General features: G+C 45.7%; 2 protein-coding genes and 1 non-coding gene across 4 annotated transcripts; 2 read left to right on the top strand and 1 right to left on the bottom strand.

The window, feature by feature from the left end:
* Positions 1-7,753: 7,753 nt before the first annotated feature.
* Positions 7,754-9,475, bottom strand: SAT2 (spermidine/spermine N1-acetyltransferase family member 2). Its single transcript, XM_090290852.1, has 6 exons — positions 9,112-9,475; positions 8,844-8,895; positions 8,631-8,714; positions 8,429-8,530; positions 8,255-8,295; positions 7,754-8,133 (listed from the first exon to the last, which is right to left on the bottom strand). The coding sequence occupies exons 1-6, from the start codon at positions 9,175-9,177 to the stop codon at positions 7,966-7,968; spliced, it is 513 nt and encodes a 170-aa protein (XP_090146978.1). The 5' UTR covers positions 9,178-9,475; the 3' UTR covers positions 7,754-7,965.
* Positions 9,476-10,632: 1,157 nt separating this feature from the next.
* Positions 10,633-13,751, top strand: SHBG (sex hormone binding globulin). 2 transcript variants are annotated; one of them, XM_090290960.1, is made up of 8 exons: positions 10,633-10,819; positions 10,983-11,074; positions 11,245-11,434; positions 11,735-11,896; positions 12,135-12,294; positions 12,420-12,556; positions 13,130-13,334; positions 13,588-13,751. In XM_090290960.1, exons 1-8 carry the CDS (start codon positions 10,709-10,711, stop codon positions 13,734-13,736), a joined length of 1,206 nt encoding a protein of 401 aa, XP_090147086.1. In that variant the 5' UTR covers positions 10,633-10,708; the 3' UTR covers positions 13,737-13,751. The 2 variants fall into 2 exon arrangements, with proteins under 2 accessions (XP_090147086.1, XP_090147085.1); XM_090290959.1 differs by lacking the exon at positions 11,735-11,896 and having other exon boundaries at positions 10,638-10,819.
* Positions 13,752-14,779: 1,028 nt separating this feature from the next.
* LOC149997666 (U11 spliceosomal RNA) lies at positions 14,780-14,916 on the top strand. Its single transcript, XR_016507348.1, has one exon. It is a non-coding gene; the product is annotated as a U11 spliceosomal RNA (small nuclear RNA).
* The last annotated feature ends 7,318 nt before the right edge of the window (positions 14,917-22,234 follow it).

The following is a 22,234-nucleotide window of genomic DNA, read 5'->3' as shown; positions in this document are numbered from 1 at the left end:
CAACAATGGTCAGAATGGCCAAAGAACTTCAACGAGTGGTTGAAGAATGGGACCCCCATATGGTTCATTTGTTGCAGTTTGCAAATTCAATTGACAGTGCCATGGCAATTTACAAAAACATTCTCAATCAGAAGAAGAAGCAGCGCCAGCAACTCCCCATAACTATGTTCATCACTTGAACAAAGAGGTCGGTTACGCCTATGCCTTTAGCGGAAGAAGTTACGGACAAGGCCGAAGATACTACGGCACCACCTGAATAAGTGGTGCCTTTAGAAGAGCTGTATTGCTCTTCTTTGCTGTGCAGTACATTCATCTCATCTTCATCATCTTCATCATCAGTACTGCAGAGCTAATTCATCATTTTCATCATTCAAGTTGTAGTATACTTCACTGGTGAGTACCCATATAAAATTTTACAGTACTGCATATGTATGTTGTTAAAGTTACATAGGTTTAAGAGCGTAGAATATGTTTAAGACACAAGTAGTGTTTATAAAAGTGTGGAAAAGGTTAATAAGGGAGTGGGAAAGGTTAATAAGGGACTGGGAACGGTTTATAAGTGTGTGGGAAGAGTTTATAAAGCCTTAAACTATATATAAATACTAAAATAAATGTAAGGGTCCTACTTCACGGATTTTCACCTATTGCGGGGGGAGTGGTGGTGTCTAGAATGTAATACCCATGATAAGTGAGGGAATACTGTACTGAAATTGGGGATTCAAAGAAAGTTTACATACTGAATGCTGAGACTTGCCCAAACTTATTCACCAAGCTTTCTAAGAATATCTACAGCCAGGCTTATATCCTCCAAGCAGAACTTTGGAACAGAGCCTTCTCTTGAGAAATCTGACAGACAAAATAAAATAAAACAAAACAAAAAGATCTAATGATACTGAAAACAGGGTTTCTTCAAGGAAATGGACTTGAAGAAATGGATCACCGACAGTTAAGTCCACAGTCAATATGCCAGTCTGCCTCCCACACACACACAGAGTTTTCAATCAGTACTTTTTAGTGGGCCAATCTTATACACAAGTAGACAACTGAGGGTTATCACACACTTGAGGAAAGCCTCTACAATGAAAGACAGATAGGCCAAAACAAATAGAAAAAGAGACAAAAACCCTGGCTGGTGTGGCTCAGTGGATTAAATGCCAGCCTGTGAACCAGAAGGTGTTGGGGTTCGATTCCTGGTCAGGGCATTTGCCTGGGTTGCTAGCCAGGTCCCCGCATGGGGGCACGTGAGAGGCAACCAATCGATGCACATCAATGTTCCCCTCCCTCTCTTTCTCCCTCCCTTCCCTTCTCTCTATAAAATATATTTTTTTAATATTTAAAGAAAAGAGAGAAAAAAACTTAGATGAAATAAGGACTGTGCAAGGAGAAAACATATAAAAAACACTCTCATGGATTTTGGCCAGGTAGCTCATTTTGTTAGAGGATAGTACCGATATACCAAGATCGTGGGTTCAATCCCTGATCAGGGAACATATGAGAATCAACCAATAAATTCATAAATAAGTGGCACAACAAATTGATGTTTCTCTCTCTCTCTCTAAAATATATGAAAAAAAATTTTAGTTCAAAAAAATTTTAGACTATCATGAATATCTTCAGAGATAAGAAAAGGATGTATATCCATGAAACAAAAACAGAGTTCAGAAAATGCCCTCACCTGTGTAGCTCAGTTGGGCATCATCCCACAAAGCAAAAGGTCCCCAGTTCAATTTTTAGGTTCAGTTCCTGGTCGGGGCATATACTAGAGGCAACCAATCAATGTTTCTCTCACATCAATATTTCTCTCCCCTTTTTTCCCCTCTATTCCCCTCTCTCTAAAAATGAATAAATAAAGCCTTTTTTTAAAAAATGCAGAGAACAGCTCTGGCCAAGTGGCTCAGTTGGTTGGAGCGTTGTCCCATGCACCAAAAGGTTGCGGATTCGATCCCTGGTCAGGGTACATACCTAGGTTGCAGGTTCTGTCCCCAGTCAGGGTTCATACAGAAGGCAATCAATCGATGTTTCTCTCTCTCTCTCCCTTCCTCTCTCTAAAAATTAGTAAACAGTCGCTGGTTCGATTCCCAGTCAGGGCACATTACTAGGTTGCACATCAGGTCCCCAGTTGGGGGCGCCAGTGAGAGGCAACCACACAGTGATGTTTCTCTCCCTCTCTTTCTCCTTTCCCCTCTCTCTAAAAATAAAATAAACAAACAAATAAGTAAATTATTTTAAAAAATTATAAAGAACTATAAAGAAAAATGTAGAAAACTCCTAGAAATTAAAAATGTGAAAGTAGAAATAAAAGATTATAAAATAAAATTTTTAAAAATCTTCCATGAAGTAAACCAAAAAATGAAGAAGATTGGAAAAAAAGAAAGGAAATAAATTAAGAACTAGTTCATGGGATTCATCATTTGAATAAAAAAGTTCCGGAAAGAGATAATAGAAATAATGAAAGGGAGAAAAATCATCCAAAAATAATAACTCAAAAAAATGTTTTCAGTTAGTAGAGCTACATTTTCACTGTCTCCACAACACATTCCTTAATGACCTCTAGCTACAATGCCTACAAGTAGTTCTTTCTGTTGGATTATAAGATCTCAGAGAGAAAATATAATTTTAAACTTTATTTCCCTCAAACTGCCAAATGATCTGGTATGCTATGCTTAGCTGTCTGAGGTGGGGGAATTATAAACACCATGTACTCTTAATTTTCTATGTCCCCAAGAACAATTAAAAAGACTTGGGTTTAACATCTTTTAAAAAAATTCTTTTTTATGACTGAAGAAAATGACTTTCCAAACTGAGAAGATCTACACTAAGACATTTACATGTAAAATTTCAGAATATTAGGATAAAGAGAATATCCTAAAAGCTGAAGTTGGGGAAAGAGTGAAGGACAGGCTTCATACAAATGACCCAGAATAAGAACAGTTTCAGGCTCCTTAAGAAGCTTGAAGACAATGGAGGAGTGCCTTCAAAATCCTTAGGGTAAATTATTTCCAACCTAATATTTGATACCCAGACACACTGTCAATTAAGTGCAACAATAGAACAAAGACATTTTCGGACTTATAAAGTCCTAACAAATTTACCTCCCAGGCAGTTTCTCAAGAAGCTCCAGCAAAATAAATCAAGGAAGATGAAGACATGGCTCAACTGTGAAAAGCATTTGCATAATCATAATAATGTAAACATTGAACACAGATTCAACAAGATTATGATATAATACTGGAAAGATAGGAGAATGGGAAGTGGGTGATGAGGAGACTGGAAAAGAGAGTTAGGAATGGGAAGTCAATAGCTAATGGCTAAAACAAACATTAAGAAGTAGCAATATTGCACACAGGAGACTTCCAGCCAAGCTGGAGACCTAGAATGACACGCTCCATCTCCCTCCACAACTAAGAAGGAATACATCTACCAAAAAATCAGAAATAACCAGAAGTTCCAGAAAATAAATGGAAGTCCAATGTATGAAGTTATAAAGAAGTCATCCGGACAGGTAGGAGGGGCGAAGCCTGGGCGAAGAGGTCAAGCTGTGCTGGTGGTGGCGGCAGCAGCGGCAATGGTGGCAGGACAGCAGTAAGCACAGACACCCGTATTTAAGGGGAGGCGAGAAGTGCCTGGGTAGCACCCCCAGCTGCAGACCAGACCCGTCAGCTTGCGATTCCAATGCCAGGGAAGGCAGACCCCCATTGCCTTGGACTGTGAGGCCTGGAAGGGGTGGGGATGGAGGAGGAGGCTCCCAGTCTCTCAGCAGAGAGTGAATGGCAGGAATCCATCTTGGACCGCCACCCCCGCAGAAAATGCCACAGAGTGGTGAGAAGGGTTGCCCAATAGTGATGAATGCATGGGGCTCCACCCCCTATAGCATAGGAGGTGTGACAGCCCTGCCCAGGAAGCAAAGGTAAACACAAAATGGTCAGGATGGCACAGATCATGATAGAGCTCCAGGTGACACTGCTGACCAGACAGCAAATATCTAATCTAACGAAGCAGCAGATAGGAAATCTTTCTGAGGCACAGTTCAGAGCTTTGGTTATAAAAATGCTTACAGACCTAACAGTAGATCTTAAACAAAACGGGGAAGGAATGAAGGCTAGTCCTGCTGAAACGAACGAAAACACATATGAAACTAGTGGTGAGGGAAAGAAAACCAGGGATCAAATCAACAAATTGGAACATAGGGAAGGAACAGTCAACCAGTGCAGAAAGAGGAAACAAAAAATGAGGAAAATGAGGAGAGGCTCAGAAACCTATGGGACAGCTATAAGCGGGCCAACATCTGACTCATAGGGTTGCCAGAAGGTGAAGAAGAACTAGAAATTGAAAAATTATGTGAAAAATAATGAAGCAGAACTTCCCTAACTTGGAGAAGGAAATAGACTTCCAGGTCCAGGAAGCACAGAGAGTTCCAAAGAAACTGGACCTAGGAAGAACCACACCAAGACACATTATAATAAAAATGTCAGAAGTTAGGGATAAAGAATCTTAAAAGCAAGAAAGAAGAGAATTACATACAAAGGGGTCCCAATAAGACTACCAGCTGATTTCTCAAAAGAAACTCTGCAGGCAAGAAGGGACTGGCAAGAAATATTCAAAGTAATGAAAAGCAAAAACCTACAACCACAATTACTCTATCCAGTGAAGCTGTCATTCAGAATAGAAGGGCAGAGAAAGTGCTTCCAGGACAAAGTAAAACTGAAGGAGTTCATCAGATCCAAACCACTGTTATATGAAATATTAAAGGGACTTGTTTAGGAGAAAGAGGATCAAAACTATGAACATTAAAATGAAAACTGTATCACAACAACCAACAACAGAAGCCAGGGAATTGAAACAAAGGCAAACTAAATAGGCAACGAGACTGGGAAAAGAATTATAGGTATGGGGAATATTATGGGGGGAGGTCAGTGAGAAGGGGGGAGGGGGAAAGGGAGGGAGATGTTACAGGAATTAAGGAGCAGAGTAGGAGGGAGTGGAGTAGACAGGAAGATGTTGAGAACTATATGCACAACCAATGGGCATGGACTAATTGGGGGGGGCAACTGGAGGGAAGGGGGGTCACTGGGTGGAGGGGAACAAAGGAAAAAGAAATTGGGACAACTATAACGGCATAATCAATGAAGCATATTTTTTAAAAAGTGGCAAGATTCACATGCCATTTTGAGTTTGTATATGAAAGTGAATACAAAACAAAATACAACAGTTTAAAAACTCAAATGAAAATGATTGCCTTTGGAAAGTGAGGGGAGTTGGAAGATTGTTGTTGTTTTTATATAAGCCCTGTAGAACAACTTGACTCTTTAAATAATACAATATATATCTTGATAAAAATAACACCATGAAGGTGGGTGGTTACAGAAGAAGGTTGGGAGATTAAGTTAGGAAGCTGTTGCAATTTTTGGAGATGATAGTAGAAATGGGGATAGGGATGTGGATGGATCTGCAAGATATTTTCATTGTTTTCTCCAATCTCTGTTTAAAAAGGCTTCACCCTAAATGTCGTCCCCTCTGTTCTCTCTGCAATGGCCAGAACCCAGGCCTCATCACCCCATGCCAATCAGCCCCAACATCTAACAGAATCACCTTATAGGAGGCTAATGAAGTGCTGACTGGGCCAGAGCTCCACAGAATAGCTGCAAAATGGAGTGAAGTGATGCTGAGTGCAAAGACGTCATGCTATGAAACTGGTAAATCTGGGGCCAAGGTGAGAGAAGAATGTAAGTGTAAACTCTTGAAAAGCAAAGACAAAACAAGATGAGAGCAAATTTTGAAAGTTTCCTAGTTTAGATCCTTTTCTTCTGCATTAATGTTTAAATCTTTATTTACAGTATTCTTTTTTTTTTTCCTCTCAAAGTAATACGTGGGCATGGCACAAAATTCAGAAGTTCCAAAGTGGTATACAGGAAAAGTAGTCTCCTTCCTTGTGTCCCTGGCCACTCAGCTTCTCTTCCCAGAGGCCACTGCACTCTGTTTGTCTGTGTATTCCTCCAGAAATAATCCATTCTGCATTTAAAATTTAAGTTTCAAAAACCTCACCACTAAATTGACCACATTTAAAAGATATTAATCCCTGTCAGATTGAGATGGATCAAGAAGACAGGATTCTTCTGGTTCTCATCTGTGGAAGTGGCTGACCAGCTTCATCAAGATTGTCCTTAAGGCCCATTTGCAGTAAACTGGTTTTCAGGGCCAAAAATTGGCACTACTCTGGAAGAATTTCAGACCCTGAAGTGTTCTGTTCAACTGAATCATATTTTTTTCACTTGAATTTTAAGATGGATCTTTAACTCTCAAGGCTTCCATAGATTTACACATTTCAGTTACCTGTTTGTCCCCTTTCAGTGTCTAAACTAGGACCATTTAACCAACTGTTCGTCTACAAAAAGAATAACACGGCACCATGGAAAGTGATGACAGATGTACATTTAATTGCATGGAAAGATGCTTCTAATATGTTAAATGAAAAAAGTTTGCAGTTTGCAAGAGTGTAATCTCATAAATCCCTACATACTTAACTAATTATATGTATATATGTACACTGAAAAAAAAAATCTGAAGAATACTAAAGGGTTGTGTAGTTATGTAAATCAGGCTATGGATCCTGCTTTTATTTTATATTTACATTCCAATTTTTCTGCAACAAACCTGCATTACTTGTGTAATAAAATATTATGAAAATAGGATCTGAACCCATTTCCTTCCCATGAGTCCTAAAGGTTTTAGTTTTGTTGAACTGAAAGGCTTTGTGACTTGAAAAAGCTGATTTTAAAAACATTTTATTTATTTATTTTTAGGGAGCGGAAAGGAGGGAGAACGCGAGGTAGAGAAACATCGATGCGAAAGAGAAACATTGGTTGCCTCTCATAAGCACCTGATGGGGACCGAACCTGCAACCCAGGCACCTGCCCCAACTGGGAATTGACCTGACAACCTTTCGCCTTGTTGAGACAACACCCAGCCAACTGAGCCACACAGGTCAGGGCTGAGCTGATTTTTTAAAGTTGAAGCAACTGGCCCTGACTGGCATGGCTCAGCGGATTGAGTACCCCACCTGCTAACCGAGAGGTTGCTGATTCGATTACCAGTCGGGTTGCAGGCCAGGTCCTCAGTTGGGGGAGTGCAAGAGGCAACCAATCGATGTTTCTCTTGCACATCCATGTTTCTCTCCCTCTTTCTCCCTCCTTCCCTGCCCCTCTCTCTAAAAATAAGTAAGTTTTAAAAATATATCTTTAAAAAAACTTGGAGCTACTGGCTAGGTAGCCCAGTTGGTTAGAGTGTCATCTTGCTATGTCAAGGTTCAGAGTTTGATCCCCAATCAGGGAAAATATAATAATCAACCAATAAATGCATAAATAAGTGGAACAACAGATAGATTTTTTTCTTCTCTCTCCCTCTAAAAATGAATCAATTATAAAAAATTTTAAGTTGGGGCAAGTGGGCCTTCCCAGTGCCCCTGAAATGCTACCACCAGATGGCAGCCTGCTCCCTGGGCATGCCTGTCTTGGATCCACCACAGCTCATCCAGCCTTTGTCTGGGTCCCAAAAGTGACCAACAAACCTGATGTGCCAAGTGAGCCCCTTGCTCTTCTTTTCTCTATATTCCACATGCCAGAGCCATGAATCTGGCTCACTAATAGTGAAAGTCATCTTGGGCCCACTTTTATCCCCAACATCCACTGACCACTGAGGAAGAATCATGAGGTGGCTGAAACATATCAAGTCATCAACTCCTCTACCCAACACCACGTCGGGACACAGTAATTATCATTTATTTTTCATCCTCAGTAAGAAGGTGAAAAGACCTTTCTTTCAATTCTGTTCTTTCTGTACTTTGGGAATGTTAACCCCTAACTTGCTTGCCTTCAGGGAGGCCTTTGGCAGTGGAGATAGTTCCCAAGGAGTGCTTGAGCTGGTGGGGAAGGAGAAGCTCAAATCGAGCGAGATCCCCAAGGAATGATGTCACTTTTCTGCCAACTTCCTCATCACCTCTCCTTCGAAGCGAAAGAAGTGCCAGCCCTCTGCTTCAGTCAGATCTTGGGCTCCGAGGGCTTTGTACAAGTCCATGGCCTTCTTGTTCCAGTCCAGGACTGACAGGCGGAACTGGGAGCAGCCCTTATCCAAGGCCACCTGCGGAAAGACATCACTAACTTTCCTGGAAAAGGCTTTCTCGCCCTCCATTCACGCTGGGTGCCTCCCAGACACCTTTGTCTTTCCAGGGCCCGGCTTGCAGACCCATCACACTCCTCACCTCAGCCACCTTTTTTATTATTTTGGAACCGATCCCCTGACCTAATGCATGGGAGAAAGACAAAGAGAGGGGTTGTATGAGTTGAAGGGGATCAGAAAAAGCCATAGGCTGGGATTGGACGATAGGTCTATGGGTTGCTTTTCTCCCATCCCAGCCTCAGCCTCTGCCCTGTACCCCGGTATTCCGGCTTCACATAGATGTCTTCCAGATAAACGCTGCGTCCCTTCCATGTGCTGTAGCTGAAGTAGTATAGCCCATAGCCCACCAGACAGGGCCCTGAAACAGAGAGAAGAGCGGTCAGGCCGCTGGGTGCTATGGGGAGAGGCCTCTTAGGCTGACTGGAGAGGAGACCTCAGAGGTGGATGTGTGTTCTTACCCTGTGGCTCCCCGGGGCTGGGAAGACTCTCTGCTACCAAACAGTAATAGAAAGGGTTTTCTCCAAAGCCATCTGCCCTCAAGGCTGCACAGATGTAGTTGCGACAAAGAGAGAAAGAGAACCTGGTGTGTGCCCAGCCTGCAGCTACCGCCTGGGGAACCCATCCCTCGCTTCCTCCCGTCCTCCTTCAGCACCCAGGTACTGAGCCCCAACCTTCTTCACCGATCTTCACCTGATCCGAGAGTTTCTCGAACTCAGCCAGTTCCTATGGCGTGGGGGCAGAAACCAGATTAGCGCAGGAGGGCCCCGCGGCTCCCGGAGTGGGACCCCAGGGCGCGCTCCTTCCTCCCCCAACTCCCACCTCCTCCCCTTCCTCAAACCTCCTCCCACCTCCTCCGCACTCTCTGCCTCCTTCCCTCCCCCTCCAACCTCGACCCTCTGACCCTCTCTGAGACCCTGGTTTCTGGCCCTCAGACTTAACCCGAATCAGCTTCAGAATATTTCCACAGTCTTCTTCCTTGGCCTCTCGGATCCGCACGAAAACCATCCCGATCCCCACCGTCTGGGACCGAAGTCCAGGATCCCCACTTCCTTTCTGCAGGATCCGGCGAAGGGCAACTAGGACCCTTTAAAAGGGCCTACAAATTCGGATCCCGGAAAACCAGGGGAGCGAAGCGGTGTCGAGAACCGCGGGCTGCGAAGCCAAAGCGCGATCCCGAGGGAGTGGCCAGGCGAGGCGGTCCTCATTGCCTAGTGGCCCCTAAATCCTGCCCCAGCAGGGGCGCACCCACCAGTCAATCAGCTTGCAGAGTAGGCAGTCCCCGCCCCTCCTCCCAGCCCTGCTCCCCTTGGCGGTGTCTCGTGACTCGGCGCCGGGGCAGGGGTCAAAGCCTGGCTGCCGAGACTTGTCGCTTTCGATATGGGATGTCCCAACCGGCCTTGGAGAAACCCCACGGTTAAAAAAAAACCCTTCTTTAATTAAAGTGTGCAGTGATTATCTGCTCTACCCTTTACTCTCACTCACCCGTTCAAGCCTACCCAAACCGTTAAGAGTCACACTTCTCCCCTGGCTGGTGTGGCTCAGTAGATTGAGCGCCGGCCTGTGAACTAAAGGGTTGCTGGTTCGATTCCCAGTCAGAGCACATGACTGGGTTGCTGTCCAGGTCCCCAGTTGGGGGGTCGCGAGAGGCCACCACACACTGATGTTTCTCTCCCTTTCTCACTCCCTTTCCCTTTCTCTAAAAATAAATAAATAAATAAATCTTAAACAAAAAAGACTCCCAGCTCTGAAACCTATTTAATTATGGTTCTTGGGTTCTTGGGTGGCTCAAAGTATTACTTTTCTGGGACCGTTTGTATTTTTAATGGGTCAGGAAGGGAGTGATGAATTTGTATTGGTACATGGTTAGGCCCTGTAATAAATGAAGAAAAGAAGATAATTTAGTAGCCACTAAATCACATTCAGACATAATACCTCCCTATGAGGCAAGCCTCCTAGACCTGGGGGGGGGGGGGGGACTCAGAGCAGATATCAGGCACTGTGCCTGCGTTGTCTCAATTAATCCTCATTCACAGTAACCACATAAGGTAGGTGTTGTTTTTCACATTTTAGTCAAGGAGGACACTAATGCACAACTGCAGAGTGACCTGCCCACAGTCACTCACCTAGATATTGGGGATTTGGTGTATTGGTTCTAGTCCCCACTGGGATGCTGCTTGAGGAGCAGGATGGGACTGTTTCTACACTTCGGGCATGTGCAGGCAGCCTCCCCAGGTGGGCAGAAGGCTTGGAGAACCCAGGTTAGGTTCTAGAGGAGGGGAGAGAAAATGGGGTGCCCTCTCCCAGCTCAAACTTTCTCCACAGAGGGGGAGGGTAGTGGAAGAACTCTGTCCCTCATCCCCATTTGTCCCCTCAGAGGAGTGGTAGGGTCAGTGCCCCTGTCTCCTGCCCCCCTTCTTCCCCCGGGGGCAACCTTTAACCTTCCATTGGCTGTGTGGCCATGCTCAAGGCTGCCTGCTCTTACGCATTAGCATTCCTCACAGAGTTGTCGGAGCCACAGAGAGGACTGCTGCTGATTATGAAGCGCAGAAGTCCTCTGGCCAGATCTTGTTGGCTGCTGCTACTGCTGCTGCTGCTGCCACCTCATAACCACCAGGGATGGGCTCTGAGACAGATCCTCCCCACTCAGGTGCAGGAGGGGGACAGGGTACTCAGCCCATGTGTTTCAATGAGCTACATTTTGTCTCTGTCCTCTTCCTTTCTTTCCTCCTCTGGCTCTGTAGCACTGTCTCTCTCTGTGTCTGTCTCTGGCATGTCCTTATTCCAGCCTGTTTATTTTCTTCCTCTGATAGGGGATCCAGGAGCCTCCTCCTGTGCACCTCAGCAATGGCCCAGGACAAGAGCCTGTCTCCATCATGACCTTTAACGTCACCAAGATCACAAAGTATACAATTTACCAGGTCCCTTAATCTAGTCCCCTGGCCCTGTCGTCTCCATGAGCTCTTCTCTTTTCTGTAGCTCTTCTCTCTCCCTTACCTCCCCACTTCCACAAGCCCCACATTCACCCTCAAAGGGCACACCCCATACACAGCCCGTCCTTCTGTGTCCTTCCAGAACCTCCTCTTTCTTTGAGTTTCAAACCTGGGATCCAGAGGGAGTGATTTTTTATGGTGATACTAACCCGAGGGATGACTGGTTTGTGCTGGCACTTCGGGATGGCAGGCCTGAGATCCAAATGCACAATCCCTGGGCGCAGCTTACGGTGGGAGCTGGACCCCGGCTGGATGATGGCAGGTGGCACCAGGTAAGCCACATCTAGTCCTGAGGGGAAGGGTGCCTTGAGTTGATCTGAGGAAGAGGAACAGAATCAAGTTATTGGGCATCCCATTACCATTGTCTTCTCATTTAATCTGCACAAAGCCCCATTTTTTTCAGAGGGGAATTCTAAAGTTCTGTCAGTATGTGACAAATCCTAAGTGAGCCAAGAAGGATGCTAGCTGACTCTTCAAGTGCATGTTCTTTCCACTATACTTGACTGACTGACGAAATTAGTGCAGGCAGGTCCCAGAGGTCTCTGATTCTGCTTCTCTTCTCATTTCTGCAGGTAGAAGTGGAGATCCGTGGGGACTCAGTGCTGCTGGGGGTGGATGGGGAGGAGGTGCTGCGTCTGAGACAGGTCTCTGGGACTCTGGTCAAAAAATCCCAGCCCATCATGAGGATTGCTCTAGGGGGACTGCTGTTCCCTGCCTCGGACCTCCGGTTCCCGGTAACTGCATCACAGGGGTGGGAACCGTTACCCAAGCTGGTAAAGCGTTGCTGTCTTGGTGGCCATGAGGGTCTAAATCCACACTTGTGAGGAGAGGGGGTGGGATAAGAGTTGCATGGGGGAGCCCAAATGCTTGTGTCGTGGCAGGGAATAAACTGAGGGTAAGGAGGCTGGGACTGGGCTCTGATGTCCCAATTCTGACATCCCTGCATCTTCCCTTCCCCCCCATGGGCTCCAGCTGGTACCTGCCTTGGATGCCTGCCTGCGCAGGGGTAACTGGCTGGACCAACAGGCTCAGATTTCAGTGTCTGCCACTCCCAGCGCCAGGAATTGTGCTACAGCGTCCCAACCTGGGATATTCTTCCCTCCAGGGGCTCGTGCAGAATTCAGTCTCCAAGGTAAAGACTATTTTTCCCCTCCATGGCCAGCTCTGTGTTTGCCTTCCTCGATCTCCTTCCACCAGTAGCCCCGCCTCCATGAATCCCCAGTATTGAGGCCTCAGGGGGACCATTTCTCCCCCCAGATGTTCCCCAGCCTCATTTAGAGCCCCGGACCTTCTCTCTGGACCTGGGACTCCAGCAGGCAGCAGGCTCTGGTCACCTCCTTGCCCTTGGGACCCCAGAAAACCCTTCTTGGCTCAGCCTCCACCTCCAAGATCAAGTAAGAGGGGGCACTGCCTGTGTTGGCCCCTGGGAGCAGTAGGGGAAATGGAGAGTCCAAAATGTCATTATTAAGAAGTCTTGAGGGTGCAGGTAAGGAGCCAGGGACATATCTTAAAGTGGCTCACACCAAGCACACAACTTGTATGTATTTATCAATTAAAAAAATTTTTTTTAATTTTATTTATTTATTTTTAAAGAGAGAGAGGAAGGGAAAGAGAGAGAAAGAGAAACATTTGATATTTATGCATCCATTGGCTGATTATTGTATGTGCCCTGGCCAGGAATCAAACCCACAACCTTGGTGTATCAGGGCAATGCTCTAACCGACGGAGCTACCCAGCCAGGGCCACAAGCAGCTTTTATTTAGATTGTGTGTTTACTTGGTGTGGGTGTGACCTTATGGAGGGTCAGGTCGGGAGAACTGAGGCAGGATTTAGGAGGTGGGAATGGCCAGTAGATAGGAAGTGTATTTAAGAGGCAGAATTAAGGCAGCTAGGGGTGGTGCTGAAAGGAGTAGATATGGTTCATTCTTTCTTCCCCCACTCATGTCCCTGTCCTACACATTCTGCAGAAGGTGATGCTGTCTTATGGGTCGGGGCCAGGACAGGATCTTCCCCTGGTCTTGGGACTCCCTCTTCAGCTGAAGCTGGATGAGTCCAGGGTGCTCTTGAGCCAGGGACCAAAGAAGATCCTTGCTCTGTCTCCAGTGGGCTTTGACTCCCTTCTCAACCTCTGGGCCCACCCCCAGGGACGGCTCTTCCTGGGGACTTTGCCAGGTAAGAGAGAGTTCCTCATCATACTATTGGGAACAACTAAAGGCAGGGGAGAAGATAAGAAAGGGGTACATTTTTAGGGGAAGGAAACCTTTGAGAGCTCAGAAGAAAAGGCCATAAGAAGAGAGGATAGGGAGCAGTGGGAGGAATTGTTTTAAAAAACTTAAGTTTGGAGAAAGGAAGAAAAGTGGGGAAGAGCTTCTGAAGCCAAACTACCCTAATGCCTTAATGCCCCCTCCATACCACCTCCCTCTAGGAGAGGCCTCTTCTGCTTCCTTTTGCTTGGATGGCCTTTGGGCACAGGACCAGAGGCTAGACATGGATCGGGCCCTGAGCCGAAGTCAGGACATCTGGACTCACAGCTGTCCCCAGAGCCCAGGCAATGGCACTAACACCACCCATTAAACCCCCATCTAAGAACTCCCTTTGAATGTTACTCATTTATTTACTCACCAAATATTTATTGTACATCTGCAATGTACCAGTCATGGTGCTGAGCATTGGGTTGTGTTGATGAGCAAAAATGACCCTGGTTTCTGCCCTCTTGATGCTCACAGTCCCTTAAGGAAAGCATTTATTCATCAAAAACTAATAAACAAGTGGATAATTTGGAACTGATAATGCCATAAAGGAGCAGTCAGGGAGCTGAGAAAGCTTGTAGACCAGGAGCCTTAACCTAGACAGGGGGTCAAAAAAGGCTTCTTGAGGAAGCAGCGAGGATCTCAGGCTGAGATCCCAGCAACAGCACCCACAAACACACACACCAGATATAGATCACTTTCTGGGAGCCAGGAGCCCACCTCCTCCTCCTTCAGCACGTATCTCCTCCCTTCCCTTGGGGACTTTAGCTTCCTCCCTCTGAGGAGGGTCCTGAGGGGTCAGGAGGAAAGGGAAGGGAAATTGAATTCTGCTGTCCTTTAGACGGGCAGCAGGGGGCATGAGAGGGTCATAGGGAGATGGGGGCAGGGGTTTTGGTAAATCGGGTGGAGGCAGTAGGGAGAAAAAAAAGGGGGTGGGGGGGAAGCTCTGTAGCTTCTGGGGGGAGGAGAGCCTGGAAAGCAAGCCGCCTCTATCTCTTCTAGTCTGGGTTCACTTGCTGCATTCGCCTCTAGTAAGCAAAAACCGGCTTGTGCTGGTCCTAGCTGGGAAGAACAGACAGATTCAAGAACACCTCTGCCCTCAGAGAATATGGTGACTCAGCCCTCAGCCCTCATCCCCCAGACCTTTGGGGAATTCTGGTCCCCCAGCCCCTCCCAGGAGCACCGTCCTGCCTCAGCTCCCTGCTCCCTGGGAAGTCTTCGTGCCTGTGCCCGTGCCTCCAACCCCGAGACCCCAGCTCCCAGTCTTCAACTTTCCTGGGAATCCTGTGTTCCCTCTAGGGAGCCCTCGGACTGCAGCCCTGAGTCCCCATCTCTCAGTCCTCTTCCCTCTCAAGAATTGTTAACCCTAAAAGGGGCTTCTGTCTGTCGTGAGCGGCACATGTAGGGCAGCTTGATTGGTCTATGTGCAGAATAGATATCAAGAGATTTCAGAAGCTTAAGTTTTTGGTATGTGCGCAGCTGGTAATCATTGGTTCTGGTACCGAGAGAGAGAGAGAGAGAGAGAGAGAGAGAGAGAGAGAGAGAGAGAGAGAGAGAGAGAGAGAGAGAAAGGAAGGAAGACAAACAGTTAACCCATGAGCATCCCAGTGCCCCAACCTCCTAGCTTCTTGTAAAGATCTTCCTACCAGTAACGAAAGCAACATGGTGAATTACTCACTGGACTTGCTGTGCCCTTCTGCAGGGATCAGCTGAGACCTATTATGAGATCAGGGTAAGGAGGCTCCAGGAGAGTGCCTAGGGTAGAAGACAGAAATCCTAGGCTCCTCCTTGGGCCCTCCCAATCTCAAGTTTGCAGGGTCTTAAAGCTGCCTTCACCCAGTTACAGTGTTTCAGTGGTTTTATTTTTATTTATTATTATTTTTTTAATCCTCACCTGAGTATACTTCCACTGACTTCAGAGAGAGAGGAAGGGAGAGAGAGAGAGAGAAGCATCAAAGTGAGAAACATCAGTCAGCTGCCCAACACCACCCCCCTCGCCTTGTACCCCTACCAGGGATCGAACTCACAACCCAGGTATGAGCCCTGACCTAGGACCAAACCCACAACCCTTTGCAGTACAGGATGATGCTCCCATCAGCTGAGCCACCTGGCCAGGGCCATTTACAGTGTTTTGTAGGAGAGTCCTCAGCATGGCCAGGGAGCCCAGATTCAACTTGGGTACCTGAGCAATGTTCAGGATCAGCCTGGGTCACTTAGATATGTCTCTTCAACTGATATTTATTGGGTATCTACTGTGTACCAGGCACTGTTCTTGACACTGAGGATGCATTGATGAAAGGGATGAACATGCCCTGACCTGGTAGGTCAGTTGGTTAGTGTCCTCCAGATATGCCAAGGTCATGGGTTCCATCCCTGGTCAGGGCACATACAGGAATCAACTAATGAGTGCATAAATAAGTAGAACAACAAATTGATGTTTCTTTCTCTCTCCCTCCCTCTCTCTAAAATCAGTGAAAGAAAGAAAGAAAGAAAGAGAAAGAAAAGGTTAAACCCACTCTCTGCTCTTATGAAGCTCACAAAATAGGGAAGGGGGTAGCCAGACAGCCCATAAACAATAGAAGTAAATAAGCAAGATTATTTCAGTTAGTGGTTAGCTCTATAAAGGGAACAAAATCCAACAATATATAGGTAGTAGAGGGGGACAACATCAGCTGGGTGGTCAGGAAAGGCCTCTTTGAGGCAGTGTCCCTTAAGCAAAAACCTGACTAATGAAAAGAAACCAGTCCTCCAGGGGCCTCCAGTGTGAGCTAGTCAATAGAGGTTAAAGGGCCTGGACACACCTGAGAACCCACCAGGGAGGTTGTTCCGAGTGGCAAGTTCCTGACCTTGTGTCCTGAGGAATCTCTCTGGGACTGGCTTTTCACTCCTCCCTCCACCGACCTATTCAGGACACCATGCCCCCAACCTCCTTCTCCAGCTTGTCCTAGATTCCAAGATTCCTGATTACCATTCAGAGCTGTCTACAGTCTTTCATTAAGACTGACTTTGCTTTGACACAGACTCTGCCAGGCCCCCACCAAGGGCAACTACAATGATTGCCCAGTGTCTCCTGCCTCTTCCACATTCCGAAAAACCTTTCTGGAGCTTGGCAGCATATCCTGCAGCCTCCAGACTTGGTTTGCCCGCTCACTGCACCCTCCCCTCTGCCTCTCTCTTCCCTTGCCTCCCTCCTTCCCTTCCTCTGCCTCTCTTTTTCTTTCTTTCAACTAACACTTATTGGCTCCTGACAGTATGCCAAGCACTGTGTTAGGTAGTCCACAGGGGATCTAAAAATGAATAAGACTTGGTCCTGGTCCTGGAAAACCATGGTCTTGTGAGACAGACAAACATGTTAAATGCTTTAGTAGAGATCTCTATTAAGTGCCAAGGAACCTGGTTTCAAGTTCTATCAGGGATCATCAAAGAGGTGTTTTTGAAAATGTGAACTTCAACAAATGGTTAAACCTCTTTAAATTTCAGTTTCCCCATCTATAAAATAGGGAAGTTACCTTACTCATAGGCTTCCTATGAGAATTTGATGATATCATGTAGGTCAGATGCCAAGCACAGTGCTTGGCAAAAAGAATGTGCTCAAAATGTGAGAGATGTTGCTCTTGTTGATATCATTAATCTTGTGCATATTTTTTGAAACACAAGCCTGAGCCTGCAGACTCATAAAAGATGAGGAAGGGTGTGTGATGGCGCTGAACTAGCGGCTGGCTGAAATGGAAGGAAGGCAGACTGGGGACATTCCTTGGGCCTCGTGGTGAGAGGCCTTATATGTTCCTGGTGAGGAGTTGGAGCTTGATCTGTTCAGTGAAGCAACATCTGTTTTTCCTTCTTTTTAATTTATTTATCTTTCTAAATTGGGGTAAAATACAAATAACAAAAGTTACCATCTTAACCATTTTTAACTGTGCAGTTCAGTGGCATTATGTATGATATACTGACAGTGTTGTGCAACATTACCACCATCCATCTCCAGAACACTTTTTTTTTAATTACAAGGGAAAGTTTAGCTAGAAAGTTACCAAGGTAGTAGAAGTGAGCCAGCTGGGCTTTGCAGGCTCAGGAAACAAGTTACAGAGGCAGAGGAAGGGCCTTTGGAGCTTAGGAGAGAGAAAGGCAAGAGTAACACGCTGGAATGGGAAAAAGAGTGCAAAGGGAAAGGCACGGGCTTGTTCCCAAGAGGGAGAGCTTGCCCATCTCCAGAACTCTTTATTTCAAAAAATTGAAACTCTATACCCATTAAATAATTCTCTCCATTTTCTGTTGTGGCTGGTGTGGCTCAGTGGATTGAACATCGTCATGCAAACCACAAGATCACCAGTTCGATTCCCAGTCAGGGCACATGCCTGGGTTGGGGGCCAGGTCCCCAGTTGGGGGTGTGCGAGAGGCAACCAATTGATGTTTCTCTCCCTCTTTTTGTCCCTCCCTTCCTCTCTCTCTGAAAATAAATAAAATCTTTAAAAAAAAAATACCTCTCATTTTCCCTCTTCCCATGTCTGTGTTTCAGAACTCTCTTCTTTCCTTGTTCTTGTGTTTACAAAGACCCATGTTGTTGTGAATCCAGACAGATGAGCCTCTGGGATTGTGTGAATTTTGGGGGAAGAATGATCAAGGGCACAGACTTCATGGCTGGCTCTAGATATGGGAGAGAGGGTGCGGGAGCTCTTATTTTTTTTTCTGGAGATACAGGAGGGAAGACAGTGTTGGAGGAAGAATTTGGAGTTATAATGACTCTCTGCCCTGCCATCCCTGTCTTAGCTTTTATCTCCTGTGAACACCACTGGGGCATTAAGAAGAGTGCTCTCTCTTCCCCTACCTCTCACCCTCCTCTCCTATCCCCCACCCTCCTCATGGTGATCCTCACTTACAGGAGAAAAAAAGCAATGACTGGAATAAAGTTGTCTCACTCTTACCCCAGAACCCTCTGAATACACAGAAGACATTCATTTGTTCTTTTCCAAGTGAGCCTGGGTATGTGTGGGAGACAGCCAGCGGCCTTGAGGCCGTCCCCAGGCCTGTGTTAGCCAAACTGTGTACCTTGAGGGTAGGGTCCAGGCCTCATCTTTCCAAGTTAAAGCTGTTCCATTTTTATGCTCCTTGCCTGGTGAAGGAAAGGACAAGTAGTTTTCCTAAGGTTTCTTGCAGAAGAAGCCATTCTATGTTTAAGCCCATTCAGCAACCAGACATTATCTTCAGTAGCTCTGTGGGATGCTTTGGTATACAGTATATATACAAAGTCTAAGATAAAGGCCTGCTCTCAAGTAGCTTACATTCTGGTTACAAAGACAAAATACAGCCCTGGCTGGTGTGGCTCAGTTGGTTGGAGGGTCAGCCCGTAGACTGAAAGGTCACTGGTTCGATTTCTGGTCAGGTCATATACCCAGGTTGCGGGTTTGATCCCTGGTTGGAGCTCATATAAGAAGGCAACTAGCCTTGGCTGGTGTGGCTCAGTGGATTGAGTGCTGGCTTGCAAATTGGAGGGGTGCTGGTTCGATTCCCTATCGGGGCACATCCTGAGTTGCAGGCTAGGCCCCCAGTTGGGGGCGCATGAGAAGCAACCACACATTGATGCTTCTTTCCCTCTCTTTCTTTTTCCCTTCCCCTCTCTAAAAGTAAATACATAAATAAATAAATATTTTTAAAAGAAGACAACTGATCTCTCTCTCTCTTTCTCTCTCTCCCTCTCTCTCTCTCTCTCCTCCTCTCTCTCTCTCCGTGTATGTGTGTGTGTGTGTGTGTGTGTCTCCCTTCCTCTCTCTCTATACACAAAGGAAAAAAATGTCCTTGGTGATGATTTAACAAAAAATGAAGGATAAAATACACACAAGAGTTTTTAGCCGAGGTGATAAAATAAAAAACCAAGCATTAGCCTTGATTCCTCTCTTTCTGTCATCCCCGTTGTTCATGTCACTGTATTTCCAAAGTGTATCCTGAACCCAGCCTCTTGTCTCCACCTGCAAACCTGCTACCCTGGGCCAAGTCATCCATATCTTCCACTTGGACTGCTGCAAAGCCTTCCTAACTGGTATCATGTCACTCCCCTGCTTAAAACACTAGAATTGCTTCCATGATGGTTGGGTTAAAGTCCAAACTACTCCCTTTGGCCTACAAGGACATGTATGACTACCTGTCAGATCTCTTGCTGTCTCAGTCTTGAAGCCCAGCGTTTGCATTTGCATTTCCCTCTGGAAACCTCTTTCCCACATCTCCCCATGGGTCCTTTGGGTCACTCAGGTATCACATTATAAGTCATCTTTTCAGTAAGGCCATCCCTGACCATCCAGACACTTTCTGGCACATCATCTTATTTTTTTTTCTGCATAATAGTATTAACATTATTTTATTTGCTTGCTTGTTTTTATTGTTTATTCAGATGGGAGCCCCAAGTGCACAGAAACTAACAGTGCCTGGTTCTAAGCAAATACTCATTAGATACCAATTAAATAAATGAATGGGATTTGGAGTGGACTCCGAAGGATGAGGAAATGAAGTGGACAAAGGCGTGAAGTCAGGAGTAAGTGCAGCCTGTACTGGAAGTGGCTGGCTCAACTCCAGCAGAGGACTAGTTGGGGCCTGGTGGGAAAGGGGCTGGGCTGGATGTAGATTGTGGAGTATTATGAAGGTTAAACTGAAGAGTCAGGACTCTGTCCTGCAGGGTAACAGGAAGCTATTGAGCTGAGGAGTAGCCTAATTAAAACTATCTTTTTAAAAAAAATTTTATTTATTAATTTGAGAGAGAGAGAGAGGATGGAAGAGAGAGAGAGAGAGAGAGAGAGAGAGAGAGAGAGAGAGAGAGAGAGACATAGAATTGTTGTTCCACTTATTTATTTATGCATCCATTGGTTGATTCTTTTATGTGCCCTGACTGGGGATGGAACCTGCAGCCTTGGTATATCTGGACAACGCTCTAGTCAACTGAGCTACCCGACCAGGGCTAAAATTGTATCTTGAGAAAATTAATCCAGAGTCTGCTGCAGAAAAGACTGAAGCAAAACCGCCACATAATTTTTAGGACCCACCACAAAGTGAAAATGCGAGATTTGTTGTTCAAAAAGCAGGAAAAAGGTGCAGCTCAAGGTACTGAAATATTAGATATTTTTCTTTCTTCCACAGTTCTTTTCTCGACTTCCCATGGCATTGTTTTTAAAAGATTTTACTTATTTATTTTTAGAGAGAGGGGAAGGGAGGGAGAAAGAGAGGGAGAGAAACATTGATCAGTTGGGTTTCACAGGCCCCCAACCAGGGACCTGGCCCCAAACCAAGGTATGTGCCCTGATGGGGAATTGAACCTGTGACCTTTCAGTTTGCAGGATGACGCCCAACCCACTGAGCCACACCAGTTAGGGCTCTCATGGCATTTTTAACTTGCTATTTAATGTTGTTCAATTGACATTTTTCTATCTTCAGTTTATTGATGAATACGGAAGGGCTGAAAGGAAAAGGAGTTACGCATTGCCATAGCTTTTCCTTCTATGTCATCATTGCCAGCAAAGTGGTTGGCTAAATCAGGGAAATAACATGACTGGAAAGGAATATGATAGGATGTCTTTTAAAAATTCTTAATTATTATGTAATTAAGATGATTAATCCTATACTTCTTCTCTTTCTTTTAAATGTTACTTAATTTATTTTCAGAGAGAGGAGAAGGGAGGGAGAAAGACAGGTAGAGAAACATCAATGTGCAAGAGAAACATCGACTGGTTGCCTCTTGCACGCCCCCAGTCAGGGACCTGGCCCATAACCCAGGAATGTGTTCCTACTTGGGAGCGAACCAGTGACCTTTTAGTTCAAAGGCCAGTGCTCAATCCACTGAGCCACACCAGGCAGGGTTGATAGGATGTCTTGATCAATGTCTCCTAGAAGGCCATTGCCTTCTTTCTGTTTTCAAAGCAAGTTCTGTTTTGGATGGAAACCTTGGCCCCTCAGTTTTCAGCATTTCCACCTATTCAGGTGTAGACATAACACACTTATCTTGTACTCACTTTGAGTTTTCCTGAACTCCCATGCATGGTGGGTCCACCAGAGTTCTGTGCTCACGGAGCATCATGAATGGACTATTGTGCACATTGCCTCTGCTCACATGCATGCTCCATTGTCCCATTGGACTTCACTTTCAAAGCACAAGTTCAAAGATAAAATTACAAAGGATTTCAAGATGGTGACAACAGAGCACTAAACCAAGCACAAGGCCATTCTGAGCGTGGGCCTTGTTTGACTGAGCAGATTCCGAGGCCATGAAGCTGACCCTGGACTGGAGGGAGAGAGTTGGAGGGAGAAAGTGACAGTCAAAAAGGGAGTTGTTGCCCTGGCTGGCATAGCTCAGGGGGCTGGGTGTCATCCTACAAAGTGAAAGGTCCCCAGTTTGATTCCTGGTCAGGGCATGTGCCCGGGTTGCAGGCCAGGTTCCTGGCTGGGGGCATGTGAGAAGCAAGCAATCTATGCTTCTCTCAAATATTGGTATTTCTCTCCCTCTCTTCCTCCCTCCCTTCCCCTCTCTCTGAAAATAAATAAATATATATTTTTCTTTTTAAAAAAGGGGGAATTGTTGAGGACTAGAGCCAAGAATTTAGGATGAGAGTTGAAAGAAGAAAAACTTCTCCGTGGAAAAGTGACAAAATTGGAAGAGAGATGAAAAGAGACAGAGCATAATTTTTTAAAAAATATTTTATTTATTACTTTTAGAGAGAGGGGAAGCGAGGAAGAAAGAGAGGGAGAGAAACATCAATATGTGGTTGCCTCTCGAGTGTCTCCAACAGAGGACCTGGCCTGCAACCCAGGCATGTGTCCTTACTGGAAATCAAACCGGCTACTGTT

The sequence above is a fragment of the Furipterus horrens genome, unplaced genomic scaffold (genome assembly GCF_987537825.1).
Source record: "Furipterus horrens unplaced genomic scaffold, mFurHor1.1.pri manual_scaffold_11, whole genome shotgun sequence".
NCBI classification, from domain to species: Eukaryota; Metazoa; Chordata; class Mammalia; order Chiroptera; family Furipteridae; genus Furipterus; species Furipterus horrens.
The sequence above is the reverse complement of the archived record's forward strand: the minus strand, read 5'-3'. Positions and strand labels throughout refer to the sequence as shown.

What these genes read in the sequence shown, in the direction of transcription:
- SAT2 (XM_090290852.1), bottom strand. Translation starts at nt 9,177, where the DNA reads ATGGTTTTCGTGCGGATCCGAGAGGCCAAGGAAGAAGACTGTGGAAAT. An exon ending in CAGCCCCGGGGAGCCACAGG is followed by an intron (nt 8,531 to 8,630) that starts GTAAGAACACAC and finishes TCTCTGTTTCAG; the next exon opens with GGCCCTGTCTGGTGGGCTAT. An exon ending in TGTGAAGCCGGAATACCGGG is followed by an intron (nt 8,296 to 8,428) that starts GTACAGGGCAGA and finishes CCCATGCATTAG; the next exon opens with GTCAGGGGATCGGTTCCAAA.
- SHBG (XM_090290960.1), top strand. Translation starts at nt 10,709, where the DNA reads ATGAAGCGCAGAAGTCCTCTGGCCAGATCTTGTTGGCTGCTGCTACTG. An exon ending in ATGATGGCAGGTGGCACCAG is followed by an intron (nt 11,435 to 11,734) that starts GTAAGCCACATC and finishes TCATTTCTGCAG; the next exon opens with GTAGAAGTGGAGATCCGTGG. An exon ending in CCTCGGACCTCCGGTTCCCG is followed by an intron (nt 11,897 to 12,134) that starts GTAACTGCATCA and finishes CATGGGCTCCAG; the next exon opens with CTGGTACCTGCCTTGGATGC.